The sequence below is a fragment of the Lipophrys pholis genome (assembly GCF_963383615.2).
Source record: "Lipophrys pholis genome assembly, chromosome: 19".
NCBI lineage: Eukaryota > Metazoa > Chordata > Actinopteri > Blenniiformes > Blenniidae > Lipophrys > Lipophrys pholis.
In genome coordinates, this window is record NC_137647.1 from 14,991,738 (window position 1) to 15,013,618 (window position 21,881).

A 21,881-nucleotide genomic window follows, 5' to 3' on the forward strand; every position below is an offset into this window, starting at 1 on the left:
TTATTTTCCCACATTATAGCATATCTGAGCTTCAGGTACAGCCAATTCTTCACCTGTTTGTGGATTTTTTTAACTGTTAGATTAGAATGACTATATTTTTAAATTGGCCACCTGGTGATTCTCTCATTTTAGCTATAAACGTATTCTGTAATTTTTAAACAGACAAACTAACAAATAGATAAATATATAAAATAAACAACAATCAGTAGACTAGATTTATGATAATAATAATACTACTACTACTACTACTACTACTACTACTACTACTACTACTACTACTACTAATAATAATAATAATAATAATAAAAGAATAGAGAATGGAAAACAGTTCAAAATATTACAATTTCAATGTTAAATAACGCAATATTTTATGCGTTTTCACACTTTGTGTAGTCACATGTTTATTCATCCGGGTATTTTACTGCTTTTAGTTTCTAGGTCGAGCCCTTGGAATTAAGTTTCTGCGCATGCGCATTACGTTAAAATGGGCTGTAACGGGATAGTGCGTCTCAAAGCTAAAACAGTTTGAGTGAGTGAGACAATCCTTTTAAAGGAACATTTGCCAATTCTAATGAACAAAAACATATTTCGCATGAAGTGTTTGTTGTGTGTTTGTGAGTGTTTACGGTGATTAAAGCACCTCCCCGTAACGTGTGGGGGTGAACGCTCTTGGCTTGTCGGGGGGGCTCTTTGCTCGGGTTGAACGGTCTGGGGTGGGAGGGGAGGGGGACGCTCTTGGCGCGGCGGTGATGACGAACATCAGCAGCTTCAGCTGCTTCCAGAAGTTTCTCCAGCGCGGTTCCCCCGGTCCCCCGGTGATGTGACGCCTCACTGCCTCCACGCTCCCTCTCCTCTCGGCTGCACGTTGTTTTACACCGTGTTTGTTTAATTTACCGGACATTTATTTTCCACCCAGCCGTCTGCGGAGCAGACTCCGAGGACAACCTTGACAGCGGGGAGCAGCTAAGCTATTGTCCGCTGCGGTGACAGCTGCGGCGGTTCCATCGACCCACGGACACCGGGAGACGGACGGACAGACAAGGCGAGGACATGCAAGTCCGTAGCTGAACGTCGCGCTCCGGTTGTGTGTGTTTATGAAGCGGAGGAGGACGCCGGAGCGGTCATTGTGATGGGCAAAGATTACTACAAAGTGCTGGGAATCTCCAGGGGCGCCTCGGAGGATGAGATCAAGAAGGCGTACAGAAAGCAGGCCCTGCGCTTCCACCCGGACAAGAACAAGTCCGCTGGAGCCGAAGACAAATTCAAGGAGATCGCGGAAGCCTACGACGTCCTCAGTGACGCCAAGAAGAAGGACATCTATGATCGCTTTGGGGAAGAAGGCAAGAGCTGCACCGCACACTCCCATCCAGACATGTGGCTTCAGCATCAACCAGGAGCAGCCAGGCAGTCTGGTTATTAGAACACTGCTGATATAGTCATAATAGTCGCTATGAATCCCCCCTCGGGGATTAATACAGTGCTATAAAATAAATAGAATAAAATAAAACGTTGATCTATTGACAGTAATTACACGCACACACACGCACGCACGCACACAATAGATGCAGCTGTGGAACCTGCTGGAAAGAACCAGATCTTGTATTTTCTGTCAGTCTGTTAAAGCGGTCTGGGATATAATAATAATTCACCTGAATGCAAAGAACATTGTTCCTCTTAACTCTAATGCTCATTACCTTAAAAAAACAACAACCAAAAAACAAAGATTTTATTTTGAAGGCATTCCATTTTAAAGTAAATGATTACAGGCACTTTAGTGAGAGCAGCTGGCTGATTTCTTGCCCTGCAGGTATTCAGTGGTTTGATTGTCACTTTAATGGATTCTTAAAGGTAGTTATATACATTTTGATGGAGGTAAAATGTCTTGATAATAATTTATTTTTAATTACAATCTAAAAAAGATTTATTGACTGAAATTGATCACATGGCACTGTTAAAGTCCACACAGGGGCTTTCCGTGTGCAGTTTGCATTTTCTCCCTGTGTGTTTGGTACTGGGAAGTGTTCTTACAGTCATACTTGGTGGGTTAAAAAGTGACTCTAAAACTGGCCAGTATGAAGCTGGTGGTCTGTGCGATTGTCTCTCACAGATTTCCCTGAATGTGTCCCATGTTTTCTTCTCGTCCGACAGGATTAAAGGGCTCCGCCGATGGCGGCGGCGGAGGACACGGCGGTCCAAGCTACAACTACACCTTCCAAGGAGACCCTCATGCAATCTTTACGGAGTTCTTTGGCGGCCGCAGCCCGTTCGATCACTTCTTCTCGCAGAACGGGGAGGATGACATGGACATCCACGACCCCTTCACGGCGTTCAGCATGGGAGGGATGGGCGGCATGGGAGGGATGGGTGGCATGGGAGGGATGCAAGGGATGGGGGGCTTTCACAGACCTTTCAAATCCCACCCGGGGGGCCCGCACAGAGCCCGCCAGAGGAAGAAGGACCCGCCGGTGGTGCACGAGCTGAAGGTGAGCCTGGAGGAGGTGTACTCCGGCTGCACTAAGAAGATGAAGATTTCTCGCAAGAGGCTGAACCCCGACGGCTGCACCATGCGCAGCGAAGACAAGATCCTAACAGTCGACATCAAGCGCGGCTGGAAGGAAGGGACGAAGATCACCTTTCCCAGGGAGGGGGACGAAACTCCCAGCAACATTCCTGCAGACGTTGTCTTTGTGGTCAAGGACAAACCCCACCCGCTGTTCAGGAGGGAGGGATCGGACATAGTTTACCCCGCAAAAATCTCCCTCCGGGAGGTGAGCAAAACGCAAGTCATGTGATTTTACAGATTTGATGTGAAACCAGATGTGTCAATCTTGAAAGTTTTGTTGTTGTCCGTCCCCCCCCCCCCCCCCCCCCCCCCCATCTGTCTTCAGGCGTTGTGCGGCTGTACAGTCAACGCTCCCACGCTGGACGGACGCACCATCACCGTGGCCTCCGCAGACGTGGTCAAACCCGGGACGAAGAAGCGGATCGCGGGCGAAGGGCTGCCTCTGTCCAAGTGTCCCGAGAAGAGAGGCGACATGATTCTGGACTTCTCCGTGAAGTTTCCCGACAAGCTGGGCCAAAGCACGCGTGACGCGCTCAAGCAGATCCTCCCGCCGTGAAGCGTAAACGACTGATGTTTCGTCCTCGGCGTCACAAAACGAATATCTCTAGTATCTTCTGGTGCCGATGGGTCCAGCTCGGGGCAGATGTGGGTTCAGGGGTCTTCCGCCTTCCGACAGTCAAATCAGGCAGTTTAACAAGCGTTCAGGAAATCCGTCACTTTCCGCCGGGAGAGAAGGAGAAAAGTCAAACCACCGCAAAGAGAGTAAATCAAACGGCACTGCGTGCTAATTTAACGCGCTAAGCGAGGATTTGGATTCACAGCAGATGTTTGCGGGAGTGCTTTAATGTAACACAGCAGCCGACCACTTAACAATACCTCAGGTGCCCTGATGCATGCGTGAATGTAGCTAGAATCACATTAGTGAGACAGTTAAGGCTTAAACACTGTGTGGAACCTCGGGGGTATCGACACGGACTGTAACACACATTTCCTTTTTCCAGTGTTGTGATGAAACTCTTTTGTTTTTCCCCATTCGTACTGATTTTCTTTTAGTGCTCCAACCTCATGAGCAGCTGGAGAAATCCCACTTAACGTTCTCCAGGCTGAAACTAGTCGTGGTGTACGGTCGCCACTCCGTGCGATGTAAAAAGTAAGTAAGTAATCTTACGTGTGAGCGATGCACACATCTATGTGAAGTGACTCAGTCATACATTAGTTTGTGTTTAAAAAAAGATAAAGCGAATGTGATGTGTCTGCTAAGCTTGGATACATCAGGCATATTATGCCCTCTAGTGGTTGTGATCAGTGCAACAGGAGGAGGAAACGTCAAAGCACACGAGGAGAGCAGCATTTTACCTAAAACTAACCAAATAACTCCGCACATCCAGGGGAATGAAGGTGTGGCAGTGCCAATATAATTCATGTGAATGCTGAAGGCAGTATAGTTTTTCAAATCTTTATTATTATTACTTGAACGCTGGTCACGAGAGGTCTTTGAAGACACAATGCAAGTGGATGGAGAAAAAAAAGTGGAAAAGTTTAACAATAATAAAGATTTGAATGACTACAGTGAGGAGACCTTTTGTGTGTTTGATCTACAGTTGTCACTGATGACATCAAAAATGGCTGCCATGTTGTGGCCCATCAGGTGACGCTGTACTAAACCTCTTCGTGTTTGGCGACCACGGACTTTTGTTCATTTTGCACATTTTTATGGTTTTTTTTAGTGTTGATGTGACGGTCAGAGGTGGAACAAACGTCCCCATCGACCGTCACTGCATTTGTTTCTGACATATACGTGGTTTAACATGAATGTAGAGGTGTGTAATCTCAAATTTAACTTTATTTTTGGATTTCAGAGAGTCGCTTAAGTGGTTTCCTTTTTATCGGAAAATGATTGGAAGCATATTATTGTTTTACATCTTTGTGTTCTCCAATTCCTCAGGTCGGGATTCAACTCGCTCTGATTTTTAACAACAAAAGCTTTTATGATCTGTTGATAGGATGGACATTTTTTTTAATATGTAATGTTTTTTTTTTTTTTGCATTGCCACATTAAAGAGACTGTCCAATACCACATCAATTATGACTCAAGTCTTTTCATTTCAAAAGGTGCTTTTACTTTATTTTCCCGCTTGTATAACAAACAGAATGTGGTGGGAATCCTAATGGCTCGGTGAGCACAATTAAAGTCTGGATGTTGGAAATGTCACTACAGCTACTGTAAATGGGGCTGCTTCTTAAAGAGCCGGGAGTTCAGGATACCGAGATTACTTTGGCATTTGTGAACCAATAAAAACAGTGACTAAGGGAGGTTTTGGGTGGAAGAATGTCTAGTAAATAAAACACATTTGAAATAGTTTTATTTTTGCTGTATGTTCTTGCTTGTTTGCACAATGAGGATTTTACCCATGTTTTATTCAGACACAAGGCAATTCACAGTGCTTTATAAGGAAATGAAGGAAAAGGTGATCAAGAAAAAAGCCTGAGCAAATAATGGTGTTTTAAGGTGTGATTTAAAAGCAGTGAGTGTGTCAGCAGGAAGTTTGTTCCACGGGTAAGAAGCATAGGAACTAAAAGCTGCTTCTCCTGACGGGGAACACTAAACCTCTTCCCGAGGACCTCGGGGATCTGGATGTTGATCTCCAAGTAAATCTGAGTTGTATTTAAGCTCAAGAACATTCAAAGAGTTCTAAACGAGAAGTCAGAATTTGAAGCCAGTCCTTCGACACACATTCAGTCAGTGCAGAGATTGAAGCTCAGGAGCATGTACTCCACCCTCTTTGTGTTGGTGAGGACGCTGGATGAGCTGCTGCTGTCTTACACACCTTTTACATGAAAGATGCACCCTGGACAAACCACCTGTCCAAAGAGAGACACACATTCATTGACATTTATGCCGTACGCTAATCTAAATTCATCAGCTATACTTATATATATATATATATCTTTATATATATCTACATATATATATAGTTTTTAGGATGTTATTGGATTGGATTGGATTTACTTTATTGATTCCCTGAGGGAAATAAAATGTCATCGATGTTTTAAGATGAACCTGTGTCTTTTCTGCTGTCTTGTCCCATCAACATGGAAAACACCCTGCAGGATCCTCTTTTGCACCATGTTGGGTCTCATTGTGTTGTAGTGACACCACGGGACCACTAGATGGCCCAACTCGTGACACAAGCTGTGTTGCTTTCAAAGAGAATTGTAAAAAGCACCAAGTTCTTATCCAATGATTTCCAATATGAGTATCCAGTATGTAGACTGATAAAGAAAACAAAGAGAAACGTGAAATCTCGACGCGGACCAGTCTTTAGAGTAAGTACAAATGAACAAAGTAGAATAATTGAAATTCTTACAGACAGGTGTAGTTACGCTGTGGAACCACCAGGGAGAATGTGTATGAAGCGAATGATATTACATATCGACAAATAGCAATAATATTAAGCGTGCAAGAATGTTTTCAAGTGCTACTGATATTGCCCACTCAATTCGAGCGTTTGAAGCGCCAGGGAGTTTTTAATTCACGTCCATAGTTGCGTCCTATTTCTTAAATGTGTTAAGTGTGCGCTCCGTTGGCAGCTGGTGTTTACGAGGAGCCCTGAAGGCGTCATCGTTCCACCCCTGCTGGGCTGGCACAAAGCTAATTCTCCAGCAACACACACACACACACACACACTCACACCCACACCCACACCTCGGGTCACCTGCTGCCAGCCACACTGAGCCGAGTCAACCTTTCCGGGGCGGAGGACGAGTACTTTAAAGACACCAGGCTTCCCCTGAAGCCGCCGGGTTGTGTTTTCTAACAGCTGAAACAAGCAGCAGCGTTAGCAGGCTCGGCTAGCAGGAAGAGCTAGCGACAGTTGGCTCAAAGTGCTTCTCCGGTAAGAACGACTGTCACGTTTACAAGTTTCTTTTCACGCTTTAAAAAAACCCTAAACATCTCGAAAATTAACAAAATGACTAGAGTGATGACCTGCCACTGTTTTAGTTTCCAAATGGAGATGAGCCGGGTAGTTGTCAGAAGTGAAGAAGCTAGCAGCTAGTTTAGCTCAATAGAAACAGACTGAGTGTCCTGAACACAACGTGGAGTTAAAGTTAAGTTGGATCTGATGCATTCTAGAGCTTGCCAACACACGTGAGAGCCGTGATGTGAAATGATTGCGTTGGTAAACGTGAGATATTGAGAGATCCTGTGTGTTCTTCCAGCTCCCTCTGCATGCTGGAGGACTCCCCAGCTCAGCGATGTGAGCTGCTCTCATGTGCTCATCTGCAGATCCACACAGTGCCTGGGTAAGACAGCCTCCACGCTGGTCCAGAGGACAAGACTGCCACGAACAGGCCTGCAGCTGATTCAGCTCAGCAGGTGTATGTTGGTCTGGATTGTAGCATAACTTCCCCCCCTGAGCAGCCTCCTCCTCTGCACCCTCCCCATCCTTTCCTTGGATTACTATGCCTCTGGGGTTGGGAAGAAGGAAGAAGGCGTCCCCATTGGTGGAGAACGAGGAAGCGGAGCCCATCCGCGCAGGTCTCAATGTGGCGGGCCTGGATGGCCTGGATGGAGGCGGCGTCGGGATGGGCGAAGGCGCTGCCTCTGAAGGGCTGCCTCCTCCGCCCAACAGCATGCGACCTCGCCTCATCTTCCACACCCAGCTCGCTCATGGCAGCCCCACAGGTCGCATCGAGGGCTTCAGTAATGTGCGAGAGCTCTACGCCAAGATTGGCGAGGCTTTTGGGATACCTCCAGCAGAGGTGAGGCACTTCACTGCTCGCGATGTACGGCAGGATGTATGTGTTGAGGTCAAGTCTAAATTGGATGTCTTTGTGTTTCTTCAAAAGGTGATGTTTTGTACTCTGAACACACACAAGGTGGACATGGATAAACTGTTGGGAGGTCAAATAGGGCTGGAGGACTTTATTTTCGCCCACATCAAAGGCCAGAAAAAAGAAATAGAAATATACAAAGGAGAGGATGCACTAGGTTTGACGATCACCGATAATGGAGCCGGCTACGCTTTCATCAAGGTGAGGAGTGGTGAAATTGACAAGATAATGCTCTTCTATTGACTGAAGCGTCCACAGGCGGCGATGTGACCCTGGATAGTATCCGGGGATGAAAAGTGATTTGATTTAGATAAAGTGTTTTATTCTTTCCTTCTTTTTTTTCTTCTGTTTATTAGAGGATCCGTGAGGGGAGCGTCATCCACCAGATCCAGGTCATCAATGTAGGGGATATGATCGAGTCAATTAACGGCCATCGCCTCATCGGCTGTCGACACTATGAAGTAGCCAAGATGCTGAAGGAGCTGCCCAAAGGGAAGGATTTCACCATCAAGCTGGTGGAGCCTCTCAAAGCCTTTGGTAGGTTTGGAGCTTAAGACCGAATGATTTTAGTGGGTCTGATGTGGTCGTAGCTTCTCATCGTGCTCATCAGACTGTAAGCACTTTACGGACAGTCACTCTGCCCTCACACAACTTCTACAACCATCTATTGTGGCTGTGGACCTTTTTGCCTGCTGGCGTTTAACACTGCAGGTTTTGTTGTGTCTCAGTTCCACATATTCTTCACGCCCTCTCTTGGTTTCCGTTGTGGATTTCAGATTGATAGATAATCTTAAAAAAAAAGAAAGACGTGACTCTCTGAAGTCTGTGTTCCTGTCGGTGCATGACCAAACAAACCTGTTAACTGACTCACAGCTGAGGTGGAGATATTTAGAAATGGGATGGGATCGTCAGCTGGTGAATTACTTTTTAGATGCAAAGCGTGAAAGAATTTTGAAATATTTTAAATGTTCTCCAGATATGATCAGTCAGAGGTCTGGAGGGTCTCGGTCGGCGTCGGGGGTTCAGCTGGGTACCGGCAGGGGAACCCTCCGCCTGCGCTCCAAAGGTCCAGCCACCGTGGAGGAACTGGTGAGTGTTGTTTGGTTCTTTTTCTCAACGTCTGTCTTTGTGCTGTGAAAGACAATTAATCCAGTTTGTCTCTTCAGCCTTCTGCATTTGAAGAAAAGGCCATTGAGAAGGTGGACGACTTGCTTGAGAGCTACATGGGCATCCGAGACAGCGAGCTTGGTAAGTGTCTATCGACTTGGGTTGTGTTTGATGTGTGACTTTCAGTTTGATTCACCGAGACTCTCCCCGCCTTTCAGCTGCGACCATGGTGGAGTTGGGAAAGGACAAAAAGAACCCCGACGAGTTTGCAGAGGCTCTAGATGAAACTTTGGGAGACTTTGCATTCCCCGACGAGTTCGTTTTTGACGTCTGGGGTGCCATCGGCGACGCAAAAGTGGGGCGGGTGTAACCACATGAACTAATGGATCAGAAGGAGCCGTCTGTGTGTCGCACCCTCCACGCTCAGCACTACTAGGAAACACAACACTACCATCATGCATTAGTTTTTTGTTCTGCTTGTGTATACTCGTTCTATTTTTGTGACTTTGTACCGTTGTGGGAGACTCTGCCTTGACAAAGAGGATTATCCACTTAATTGAAGAGGAAGGTGACTGTGATGACTTCCCAAGTGCTTTTATTTGTCTTCCAGCTTTTTCCAGAAACTACAAGCACGCTGACAAGCTTTTTTTTTTCTCCTTTTGACCGCATCACATCGACCTGCATGTTTTCGTCGTCGTCGTCGTCGTCGCTGGCAGTGGAATGAATACCGCAAAGGTTTACGACATGGGTGGAGTTTAATACTACTGCTAACACAAAGTAGATTTCTGGTATTTAACGGGCGGTTCCTATTTCCACGTTGCACTGTGTTGCACTGCGCTGTAAACCAACAAGAGAAGTGAACAGATTGCACTGCACCTCACCTGGTGAGCAACTCAGTTATTGCACCGTACAAAGCAGCGACCTCCCTGCAGTTCAGTGTCGTCCTGAACCACTTGATGTTACTGTGATGGGTCATTTGTACAAGCATGTGCTGTTACATTATTTCTCCATGATGAATTCTGCTGGGGTGATTATTATTGTTTTTTTTTAGTTTATTTTAGTTCTAAAAAAAGAGAAGAGGTATTTCCTGAGGGATCGTCGTAAACTGTAGCTCTTGACTAAAAAGAATCGGTGTAGGTTGTTCACTGTTAACACTCCATGGTGTAATGGCGTTTAACCCTGCAGACAGAAGCACATTCCTGTTTCATACATTCGAGTGTTAGAGGAAATCAGTGTTAATTTTATTGGATGCTGTTAAGAGAATGAAAAGCAGATTCCCTCCCGGGTTTGTGGATCGTGTAGACTTTATTTTAATTTTTTTTTTATAGTTAGTGCTTTTATATGAGGTGATGTGACGTCTATTTTCAAACAATGTTCGTATAACCGACAAATTAATTTACTTGTGTTGCAACTACTTTATTACAGAGAGCAGTATTAAAGAGGGACGAGTAATGAGATGGAGTGGTTGTTAAAAAATCAAAAACGATCTGTGTGAGAGAACATGCCTTCATTTCTTTTTTTTTTGCTTTGGACATTTTCTACTTTTTGTTTTGAGGTCTATGTTCTGGTGCGTGTCGTTGAACTGAAGTCTTTGGAGCCAATTGAACCCAAATGACTTCCATCGCGCTTGTGTTGATCATGGAAAGGAATAAAAGTGTTGCACCAACTACTCAGTTCAAACGATCTGGGGGTAACCTCTTGAATTTATCCAAATGTATGAAGCTATTTTGTAGTTTTGTTTCATTCTTCAGAGGTCATGAATATCTAAATGGGTTATGTAATGACACCAATGCTAGAACACTGTAACACTGAGAAGAATACAGTATTTTGATGGCTTTGTATTACACTGATGTCAATGTCCAAATATAATGCAATAACATCCACAGTGGCTTTGCTTCTGTTTTACTAAACAGCATCGCGATACGTTGGAAACTGATCAGACTTGGTTAATATTTGAAAGTCGCCATTCAGGTTGTTGGAACATTGGAATGTTTTTTTCTGACATGCCTGTGTCCTCTTGAAATATAGATGAGTTCTAACTAGATGGTGAAATCACTGAGTATCAACAGACCGTTAGAGGGAATGTAATAAGATCCCTCTCTGTTACACATGATGGTGTTGGCCCAGCTCACCAGGGTCACTTACAGGCCTCAGTCAAGTAAGAAATTCAACAGGTTTTGTTTTTTTATACGTGACACCTTTAATGCAGCACATGTTTTCTGTTAAGCCAACAAAACAAGTCTGCCTGTTTCCTCGATGGTCTTGCGTAGCTGACAGATGAGGGGTGATGACATGTCCTTTATTTACTAGAAGTAAAGTAAACCAGTTCTTCAAGTCCCTGTTACTCTTTACCCCTGCCTCTTGAGACGGCATGTCCAGATCCCTCTGTGGACTCACTGCAGGACACTTATCCCTCCTGACAGACTCCTTCTCCTTCGGCCACGAGCTCCCCATAACGGGAACACCAACATGGCGTCGCGCCCACGAGCTTCCTCCCAGCCGGGGAAACTCTCCTTCTTTCAGACTCCCAAGGCGGCGTCTCTCCTGCGACCGCGGGCCGTCTCCTCGCGCTCGGGCTCCATGCTGGAAGAGGAGCTGTCGTGTCCCGTCTGCTGCGAGATCTTCAAGGAGCCCGTGGTGCTGAAGTGCAGCCACAGCTTCTGCCGGGCCTGCCTGCAGCAGTTCTGGAACAAGAAGAAGGCCCGGCGCGAGTGTCCCATCTGCAGGAGGAAATGCTCCCTGACGGAGCCCACAGTCAGCCTGGCCCTCAAGAATGTGGCCGACACCTTCCTGAGACAGCAGGAGAGCAGGACGGCCGGAGCCGGGGCCGGGGCCGGGGCAGGGTGGGCGGCAGAGGAAGCAGGGATAGTCGAGGATAAATGCGTCACGCACGGGGAAGCTCTCAAGCTTTTCTGTTGGGATGATTTTGAAGTCCTTTGCTGCGTGTGTCACACGTCCAAGAAGCACCAGGGACACCGAGTGTGTCCGCTGGAGGAGGGAGCCCAAGATCTCAAGGTAAAGTTTTCCTGTTTATCTCTTAAGTTTTAACACAAGTGTTGATGAGAGAAAATCGAGGGACTCTCACTAAGGCTTCGGGGTCCTGGTGGGAATCCAGTTTGGACTTTCTGTGTGGAAATTAAATCATCTCCTTTTGCATATGTAGGATTTTTCCAGGTGCTCCGGTTTCCTTCCACAGTCCAATACCGTGCATACCGAGACTGTCAATGTGTGTTTGTCCTATGATGACCTGGCAACCGGTACCGGGCGTAACCTTTCTTCACCTTTAGTCAGCTGCAAGCAGCTATCGAAGTTGACTGAATAACTGCTCTGAAACGCTAAAGAAACCATTCTGACATCCACCTGCAGTCGTCCTGCAAAGTTAGAGCGTTCCACATTGCCCAGGGAAAGCTGTCAGTGTAGGGTTCATGGCCTGAGATGTTGATGTTCTGACAGTTTCTCCCCCCCCCCCCCCCCCCCCCCCCACCCCTTTCACTCCTCAGGCGGAGCTGAAGAAAGAGCTGACTCCTTTGAAGAAAAACCTGCGCTGCCTGTATGAAGCCAAGCAGGAGTGTGATGACACAACTGTGCACATCAAGGTATCAATAAACACAGATCCACCGAACACAAGCGGACCGGCATGACTGCTGACGTGACTGTGACCGCGACTGAGCCAGTCGCTGTTGGTGTGCAAACAAGTCAGCCCGGGTGTTAGAAAAACCTCAAAATCCTTTTTCTTTTTTTAAAGGTTCATTTGTCCAAGGCTGAGTCCACGACTACACAATACGAGGCTACAAATTATTCATGATGGCATTACCGTCTTGTCTTAAAAAAAAAAGATTTTGATTTGAGTTTAAAGAGGTTTAATTGAAGACCCAGTTTGAGTTCTACAAGCGAGGGAAACCAGCTTTATTTTGAAAGCACACTCGCATCACAATAACAAGCGTGCATATTTGGTAAGAACAAAATAAATGTGAATAAGAAAAGATAAAGACATGAAAGCCCTAAAAATACAAAAGAAAATGGGTTGAGACAAAAACATCAAGGCAAATAAAACATTCAAAATAAGAGCTTAAAGGTCTGAGAGTTTAAGATACAGTGCAGTATAGAATAAATACTTTCCCCATTGAAAGGCAGCAGTAAACATGTCGTCAGCCTCGTTTTAAAGGAACTTGGTCTGTTTCAAATATTTGGTGCATCAAAACTAACAGCAGCTTCTGCATGTTTTGCTTCTCTGGGAATAATAAAACGCAGATTTGATCTGAAATGACCTGAGGAGTCTGGATGGTTCATAACAGATGAGCGGAGATGTGTGTTGGTGGGATATTTTGAAATCTCTTCTTTGTGTGACAGGAAGCCAGTGCAAAGGCTGAGAACTGCACTCATGTGCTCCATTTTCTCCATTTATGACGACTGAATAGAAATAAATAGAATAACTTCTCCAAGTTCTGCTGAGACATCATTTAACCTTCGCTCAAATATTTAGGTCATAATATGCTGGTTTTGTAAATATTTTGTTGTCGCTGGTCAGACTCGGGTCAGAGTCCATGATCACGCCAAGGTCTTTGAATACATAACTGCTTTTTAATCTCACACACTGAATAATAGTATTAACTCTTAATATTTCCTCTTTTTGCTCCAAAACTACTGCTTATGATGAGCTTGATATTATTAAGCTGAAGACAATTTTGCAGCAACTGATGTGTCATCTGTGTATTTATCAAAGCTCATTTTTGAGGAACTTACTGGTCCTGTCCTTCAGATAACATTTAAAATGGGTCAAGGCTGCTTATAAATTCCCAGATTAGGGGAAAATAATTGAAGATACAACAGTTGGAACCTTGATTTCAAAACAATCTAAATATCCTTGTAGGAAAAGGTGCATATATAACAGATGGGATTGATCATAAATGTGGCCAAAAGTAGAATGAGATTACAAGAACGGTGTATTCAGTGTTTTTCCGTGTTTCCTGTCCTGGTTCGTGTGTCAGAGCCAGACTCAGGCCACGGAGAAGCTGATCAGAGACGAGTTCGAGGAGCTTCGAGAGTTCCTCCGCAAAGAGGAAGCAGCTCGTCTGGCGGCCTTGAAGGAGGAGGACGAGGAGAAGAAAGAGCTGGTGAAGAAGAAATCTGATAGCATCACCAGAGATATCCTCACATTCTCTCACGCCGTCATTGCCATCGAGAACGAGATTGCATCCAGTGATGGGGTTTTCCTGAAGGTGGGTCGATTATTTATTTATTTATTTTTTATTCAGTCCTTCTCTGGATCCATCTGATCACAAAAAGTTTCAAGTCTTTGTTTTATCGTTTCAGAATTATGCCAACACTAAGAAAAGGTAGGATCTATACCCGCTGTACACTTCACGGCGTCTTTTCATGAGTTGTTCGGTGTTGGTTAGATCCTGTTTGCTTTCCTGTGACAGAGCACACATCCCAGAGAAGAATCCAGAAAAAGTGTCTGGTGCTCTCATTAACGTGTCCAAACACGTCAGTTCCCTAAAGTACCATGTGTGGGAGAAGATGGTAGAGCTGGTTCAGTACAGTAAGCACTTCAACCTTTAAACATGTCTTCTTTTTTTTCTTAGAGAACCGGTTTGGTCGCTCTGGAGCAGATATTACACCTTCAATAGGTCATGTCTCGTTAAAAATATAATTTTTTTTCTGCTCAGTGAGATTATTAAAGATTTTTTTTTTGCGCTTTAGGGGATCATGCCTTGAATCTCAAATAGAAAGACATTTTTTTTTTGTGACAACATAATTTTATAGGACGTTGCTGTAAAATAGGTTTAAAAACTAAATTGTGCATTGGGATTCAAAGCAGTGATATTCTGGTTCTAACCTTGCTTCTCAAACCTCCAGACCACAGCGTCCCTCACTTTCCAGTAAAAACAAAATATACACGTGTGAAGATTATGAAACTCCTGTCAATGTAAAATAAATCAGTTACTTCAGATACAGAAAATATATTTTATCAGTTTGTCAAAAACTGCACTAAAACCCACAGTGAGTTACTATGTTTCTTCAGGTAACTACAGTAAATGTGTATTATATCACAGTAATATACATTTACAAACACTGCAACACAATAATCGTGAATAGAAGTTATAGCTAAAACACAGTACAAAATGTAGAAAATGAAATATGTGACTTAAACCCATCTTATTCTCTGTATTTTCATTATTAGGACCTTTGCTGGCTTAGCAGCTAATTTAAGGTCAATATATATTTCTCATTCTGTTTGTCTCTATTTGGTTGTATTCAATCAAGCTCTACAGGTGAAAGCCTCAGTGTGTTTTAATACTGTCGGAGTGTGTGTGATAGATTGAGGTGGAGTTTCCCCCCCAGCAAGGCCCCAGAAAGCCTGTTTGGCACAATGTGATGTTATAGTTAGAGTGCAATACCTCCACAATGATTGTAATATTGGCTATACATTCAGCTCTTTGCATTTTGTGTTTATAGATTGATAATATTCATGTCATATCGGGGTCTAATAAATTGGATGCAGAAATTTTATATTGATATTTAAATAGAACAGTTATAAATACAAAATATAAAAAAAAAGGTTGATCTTTTGGTAAATAGGCAAAATTGAAGTAGAGTGTTGGTAAAGACTAATTTCAAAATGAAATTAATGCAGTGAAGTCGGTATATTATTACCCTAACCAAAGAAAGTACACTGCCTCTGTTTTGGATGATTAAATCCGTGTGAGAATGCTGTCAAACATTTAAAAGGAAGTTGTCTGTCAGTTGCTGACAGTTCATTGCTGTTTCGTTTTAACCCTTTGTGTTTTCGTCCTTCCGTTCAGCCCCCATCACTCTGGACCCCAACACGGCCTACTCCTGGTTGTCCCTCTCCTCTGACCTCACCAGAGTGGCCAACGGTGGATCCCTGCAGCAGCTGCCGGACAATCCCGAACGCTTCGGCCACTTTGTGTTCGTGCTGGGTTCCAAGGGCTTCACCTCAGGACGCCACGCCTGGGAGGTGGAAGTGGGCGACAAGGTGGACTGGATGCTGGGGGTCGTCAAGGGGTCCATTGACAGGAAAGGCCGCATTTCAGGCTGTCCCGAGGGCGGCTTTTGGATGATCTCGCACTACGAAGGCGAGTACTCTGCCATGACGAGGCCGAGCACGCCGCTGCACCTGCAAGGGGAGCTGACGCGGGTCCGAGTGCAGCTGGACTACGAAGCCGGGGAGGTGGTCTTCTCGAACCCCGTCAGCATGACGCCCGTCTACACCTTCACTGACTTCTTCACGGAGAAGATGTTCCCCTTCTTCTGCCCCGGGGCAAACATCAACAGCAACAACCCCAAACCTCTGAAAATCTGCCCCGTCAAGGTGGCCGTGTGGAACAGTGCCACGTGGTAATCTGAGATAATCCGAGGAAACCACCGGATGTGATGCTGCATGTGAACAGAATAATGAACTGTAATAATTGTTACAGTAACAAGATCCTTTATTTTAAAGACAAATGGTTCCATGTCTTATGCTTAGAACTGAAAAACCAATCGTAACATTCATTAAACAGGTGCTCTCAACATTTGAGACCTGCTTTTCCCTAATCTGTCCTTCGCTGATGGTGCAAATGGTGAAAAAGAAACTGTTGCCCTGAACTGTGCCACTTCTCACACAGTGTGACCTTTATCTGATCTGTAACCGTGAAACCTCAACACGGACTGTTTTATCAGAGCTTCAAGCTAAAGTTATGTCTTTGTTCTAATGTTGAGAGATTTAAGTCGGAGAGTTCAGAGCAGAAAGAATGTGTAGATTGAAATATCGGTATGAAGGAGATATGAAAACAAATTGTGTTCCATATACATTGCCAAGAGGAATCTGACTTAAAAAAAGTGCGTCACACATCTGTGAAACTGTGGCGCTGTGTGACACCACTATATCTAATCTAACTCCTCATACGGGAGCTTGTCCTAAGTTTGTTCTTTTCACAGCGCAGAAGAAGTAAACTTCAATTGAACCTGTAAAATGGAATGAAATAAATCTAAGTTTTACAAATGTGATTGTGTGTCTGGTCGGGTAACCAAGATGACTACTGAAAACATCAATACCAATCGCTCTATCCCTGCTTAATTGAATTTAGGGCCACGGGGGGCATCCCGGCTGAACGTGGGTGACTGCGTGGTCCAGCCTGTGCAAATCGGCCATCCATCACAGGGCAAGCGCACAGAGACGGCAGCATTAATACCGGTGGGCAATTCAGAATAACAAATGACCCTCCAATACATATTTGTGGACCAGATGAGTAAACCAGAGTATGTAGAGGAAACTTACACAAACACAGAGTCAAACTGGGGGTATTCTTGCTGTGAGGTGGGAGCATGAACCACTACACCACCGTGTCACCCATTTAACATGAACATGCTCCGAAAGTTCTTTGTTTTGATGATATATAACAAAGTTTTCCATCATAACAAATGTGTATTTTTTTTTTTTTTTAAGATTTTATTGAACCTGCGCATGAAACCTTTACCTAAAGCTTTCATAAAACCTCACTGTGGAATTATCCTTCCTGATTATCCTTTGTGTGACTAAATGAATAAACCTTCATTCGGAGCCAACTCTGCGTCCTCCACCCATATTCAATGTGCACAGTGGAAACCTGCTGATTCACCTCTCCTCCACCCGTGTCACTGAGAGCAGATCCCGACGGCACTGAAAACAGGATCTCGTCCATCTTCAGCCTGTCTGAACCACAGTCTGTCTGCAGTCTCAAACACCAAACAAAAAGATAAGAATGGCAGGAAAAAGGAGGCGACTTGGACAGATGTGGTTGATATTTCTAATGTCCAAGTATTTCTCTGTATCGCCATTGATATCTGGTTCTTTTACAGCTTTAACTGAACGTGAGGCAGAAAAGAAAATCGGCAAAGGTAACATTTGTTGTACTTTGAGGTTCTGTGAGCTTCAGATGTGACACTTAATCCTGACTTTAATGTTCCCAGGGTGCGTGACATCGATGTTGATGGTATTCTGCATGCGCTGGTGTCCTGCAGGGTGCCGAGAGGCCTGCGTGGTTAATCATCAGCTTCAGCCCTCCCGTCCCTCCAACAGAGAGCTCCCCTGCTGCGTGCACTGATCTATCCTACAAAGGTCATTGGCGTCTGACAGAGAGTGGAAGAAAGCAGACGGTCATGGTGCTCAATAGTGGACGCTGGTCAATGGAGAGTTAAGTATCGAAACACTGGTCTCAGAGGTGAGACCTAAGCAAACCAAGGAGTGGAGTTGTGAAGGTTGAACAGAAACACAGTAGAATGACATGGAGCTCTGTCTGAGTAATGACGAGATTCACTTCAACTTTCAGTCCCGGCTCAGAACTTTCCTTTATATTTCAGGCAGGCTGAGGTCACCCCGGAGCATTTGCATAGCTAAACGATAAGTTTAGATTGATTGAATGCACCAAGCTTTTCTCCTCTTTACTCTGTATACACTCATATATCACTTCATGAATGTTGGTCATTAATTCAATGATAATCTGCTCTCTCCTCTTTATTCTGGAGGTCATAGCTAGAAATATGAACATGTGCCTTTCAAATCCCTCAAGTGTGCAGGGTGTGTTTTCTCACTCAGTTTGCAGTCTGATGTTAACTTATTTGCCTTTCTGTCAGGGAATTAGTCTCACCAAATGTTGCCTATTTTCGCAAAGTACCACGATTATATGATAGTAGTAATTACATTACTCTAATCAATATTATTGCTTTTGAACCACCCTCAATTCACCTTACTCAGGACTATAAGTCTCACCACTATCATGGAGAACAGTTTGGTCAGTGTGTCGGTGGTCCAACTGGCCTCGCTTGTTTCCTGTGATAAGCGCGGTGGCCGACTGAGCAGTCACTTCCTCCACCTGGCGTCAGTCCACTGTGTGGTCGTCAGCATAATATGTTCTCATATCAGCTGTTGATAGGTCAGTGTGACAAGTCACGTACGCGTGAGCTCAGACTTTCACAGAAATGAAAGGAAGTACCTGCTGGTAGGTAACACGCTCATAACAAAACAAAAAACAAAGAGAGAAAACAGAAGAAGCGCACAGGATGTTATGTATCCATACAGCCTCGAAATGACGAGGGGCTTAAAAACAATAATGAAATGAAAGCATCTTTTTGGGTCGTCTTATCTTTAAAAGGCAACTGTGTTGGCGATGAATTACACCTATTTAATGTGAATCCGGACCAATGTTGAGGTATGAAATTAAAAATAAGTCAAGATATGAGGTCTGCAACCCACATAAAACACTTAATTTCTGAGACAACAAAGTGAGTCATTGAAATGTGAAAATACCGTGGCTGCAAATATATGTCTCACTGGTGAAATCTTTCACGGATATTCCACTTAAACCTTCACAAATGGACACCAAAACAGCAATAAAACGTGACGAGGAGCTATACGGACTGACTTTAATATATACATATTTTCATGTGTTATATTGGCACTGAAGCTACAGCAGAGTCGCTGGCACTGATGCCAGTTTGCATTCCCACCACAGGGCTGCACCATTTCCACGTGAGACAGCACATGCTGAATTTCGGGGCAAAGAAGATTTACAGAGGTTTGCAAATCCTTGATAAACAAACAAGCTTAAACGTCCACAGTAAGAAATAATTTACTGTGATGAAATTCCACATTTATTCGAACTGAAAAGCTGTAAAATAAAGCTAAACTGTGCAGAACGAGCTTCATGGCACATATTTCATCTGCATTTCAAGAAAAACAGGCTCAAAACCAAATGACATAATGAAACTCTATTCGATAATTACTTGTTAAAGTGGGTATTTATAGCAGTATGCAATAAATACAGCAAATATTAGATTGTAAAGCTTATAATTCTGCTTCAAAAGTGAGAACTGGGTAATTACAGCACTGATACTCGGCAATACATTATAAGCTTTACAAAGGTAGTGTTTAGACAGAGGGGAGGGGGAACAGAGGGCAGCTTTTCAAAAGGAAGAAAAATCGGGCAAACAATAAAAAAAAAAAAACAGGTCGGGCTTGTTCAAAGTGAACTCGCATAACCGAAGACGGTGACATAACTCCAGACAGCAATGTGACTGAATGCCCTGCAGTGATGATGTAAGCTCGCTGTCTAATTGTGTCCATTATTGAGACTGGTGCTCTTTGGGTTCCTCCGCTGCTGGTGAGCGAGAAATGGATGTGTGCATCCGACAGTGTGAGTAACAGGTACAGTGTTTGAAAAAAACAAAACAAAACAAAAGCTTCCTTAGAATAAAGAAGACGAGAGGAAAACCTCACAGGGTGTGGACGCACCATAGTGTCACTTTCAAATACGCCGAACAACATTAAGTGTGATGAAACACACCTACGACACGGAGAAGGACACGACAACTACACACCCCCTTCGTTTGCCTGCAGACTCCTTTTGGCTGTCCGCATACAGCTGGCAGTGTCTTGCTCTGAACGCACACGCACGCACGCACACACACACACACACCACAAGATGCAGAACATAACATGCACATACACAAATATAAATACATACAAATTTTTTTTTTTCATTAAATGCACTTCTGTGTCCGCAGCTCTCTGCCTTGAAAATAGGAAGGTGCATAAATATAACATTCCCGTTGTGTTAGAAAAGGTCCATGCACATGTGGCCCCTCTGATCATGGCGACAGAGTGTGGAGAGGATAGAAGAGCTTTGTCCCATCTGGCTGTGACTCTTTCTATATTGCTCTTTTCCTTTGTGACTATTGTTTTTCCACCTCTTTCTGACAGTGTTTTGACAGGATCTTAGTCTCTTTTTTCTTTGTTTTTCAGTCGCTCACAGGTGCGTGCTGTCCTGCGTATCGAACCTGTGGCTCTCGGAGATCCCGGCACTGCACTTCCTGCTGCTCCCCTGATTGGGCACCAGAGAGAGGGGGTCCGGTCTGATCAGGTACCTGCAGGGAGAGGCCGCAAATACAATGCGGTAATATCTATATACATGTCACGCTGTGCTCATTTTACCCGTGCCATCAATTACATGCGGGAGCTGTGTACTCACACAACATCGTGCAGCTCCAGTCTGGTGTCTGGAGAAGGGTTGATGAGGATGTACGACAGTCTGTTACCTTGGTCTGTCATCCCATCTGACAAAGGGAGAAAAGAGGCTTGTGAGGCAGGAAATACACCAGGCTCAGGATATAGAGCTGGCGGTGCTGCATCCGTGCACACGGAGCAGAGGCAGTGTCACGGTGAGTCACACCGCAGGAAGACAAATTCAGATAAAAATGGACCCAAGTTGAATGTACACACTGCCAGACATCGTAAACAATGGGTTTAAGTGACCACTGTTACATGGAGCAAGCCACAAGCGAATGCAGGCATTTCTTTGCCAGACAGCATTTCTTTGTTGTTGCAGTTGCAGACTTTTATAGTTCTGAGCTTCTGAACTGCTGGCAATCTGACAGTTTCCTGAAACACATACAAGATGAGACTGTGCAGCCTGTCACAATCTAATGTCTCCAACATTCTGGGAGCAAAATTAGAGCATTCATCAGCACAGAGTTCAGTTTTCCAGGGACCACCTCCACAATTTGGGCGTCTCGGGGAAGTAATGGCCGGCGGAAAAGTACTAGTTGCAAAATGGGATCCAAAAGACTCGAGAATACCACGAAGAGGATGCTCTAGTTTAGACTATTTTCCTTTTTCCGCAAACATCTGAGTCTCCTCTTTGTTTCATGAATGAATACTTAAATAGGCAATATGTCTTCTTTCTTCACAGTTCAACCATCCATTCTACCAAACAACATCAAATGAGCGAATTGCAATACAAAGCTGTTTGTCATTGTCAGTGAAGATTTTTTTTTTTCACAGACTCAACCAACACGATCAGCTTTGCTGCTCATCCCACAAATGCATATTTCTTACAAATGTGGCCTGATCTAAAATGCAAATTAAATGATCTTCTTTTTTGCCATCAAACACAGTTACAATAAAACAATTATCTGGTAACCATAAAGTATCCTCACTTTTTTTCTGCATTGCTCAGTAATCAGTTACTGAAATATTACTGAAAATAGAGCAAACTACGATTCTCACACCACAAATAAATAGCTGCTGAGAATGCAACATGATTCAACTTTAACTACTGATGTATTCAAGCACATGAAGCATTTTACTCTCACTGCACCACATTGGTGAATTTAGCATTCAAGTTCGACCTCCATGAATGTGTCACAAGAGAAATCAGGAGGTTTCACCTTCAAAATTCACTTAACTTCCAAAAGCCTCTGCTCATGTTTGTAATCTTAAGTTGGCTTTTTGAAATATATTTTTTTCATTAGTAAAATTTCTAATTTTCTGTCCTGAAATCAGTCTCCCACAGCTGATTTATTTAGGTTATGGTCATGGTGGAGTAAACTGGGT

General features: G+C 44.1%; 4 protein-coding genes across 5 annotated transcripts in view; 3 read left to right on the forward strand and 1 right to left on the reverse strand.

The window, feature by feature from the left end:
- Positions 1-491: 491 nt before the first annotated feature.
- Positions 492-4,645, forward strand: dnajb1a (DnaJ heat shock protein family (Hsp40) member B1a). 2 transcript variants are annotated; one of them, XR_013936339.1, is made up of 4 exons: positions 741-1,340; positions 2,149-2,768; positions 2,889-3,713; positions 4,509-4,644. XR_013936339.1 is itself a non-coding variant. In XM_080488195.1 (3 exons), exons 1-3 carry the CDS (start codon positions 1,130-1,132, stop codon positions 3,117-3,119), a joined length of 1,062 nt encoding a protein of 353 aa, XP_080344321.1. In that variant the 5' UTR covers positions 492-1,129; the 3' UTR covers positions 3,120-4,645. The 2 variants fall into 2 exon arrangements, 1 of the variants encoding a protein (XP_080344321.1); XM_080488195.1 differs by having other exon boundaries at positions 492-1,340; positions 2,889-4,645.
- Positions 4,646-6,201: 1,556 nt separating this feature from the next.
- On the forward strand, positions 6,202-10,179 carry gipc1 (GIPC PDZ domain containing family, member 1). The gene is made up of 7 exons (XM_080488489.1): positions 6,202-6,459; positions 6,785-7,327; positions 7,415-7,600; positions 7,756-7,936; positions 8,376-8,488; positions 8,566-8,647; positions 8,725-10,179. The coding sequence occupies exons 2-7, from the start codon at positions 7,028-7,030 to the stop codon at positions 8,874-8,876; spliced, it is 1,014 nt and encodes a 337-aa protein (XP_080344615.1). The 5' UTR covers positions 6,202-6,459; positions 6,785-7,027; the 3' UTR covers positions 8,877-10,179.
- Positions 10,180-10,634: 455 nt separating this feature from the next.
- Positions 10,635-17,075, forward strand: LOC308125008 (E3 ubiquitin-protein ligase TRIM39-like). The gene is made up of 6 exons (XM_080488450.1): positions 10,635-11,521; positions 12,007-12,102; positions 13,495-13,725; positions 13,820-13,842; positions 13,930-14,048; positions 15,313-17,075. Exons 1-6 carry the CDS (start codon positions 10,976-10,978, stop codon positions 15,870-15,872), a joined length of 1,575 nt encoding a protein of 524 aa, XP_080344576.1. The 5' UTR covers positions 10,635-10,975; the 3' UTR covers positions 15,873-17,075.
- A 1,822-nt stretch (positions 17,076-18,897) lies between these two features.
- Positions 18,898-21,881, reverse strand: part of kcnt2b (potassium sodium-activated channel subfamily T member 2b) — a gene marked incomplete at its 5' end in the record, with an annotated part of 42,839 nt that continues 39,855 nt past the window's right edge. The window contains 2 exons of the mRNA XM_080487244.1: positions 18,898-20,413; positions 20,518-20,602. Coding sequence (XP_080343370.1) covers positions 20,296-20,413; positions 20,518-20,602 — 203 coding nt within the window. The 3' untranslated portion in view covers positions 18,898-20,295. The remainder of the gene's footprint in view (positions 20,414-20,517; positions 20,603-21,881) is intronic.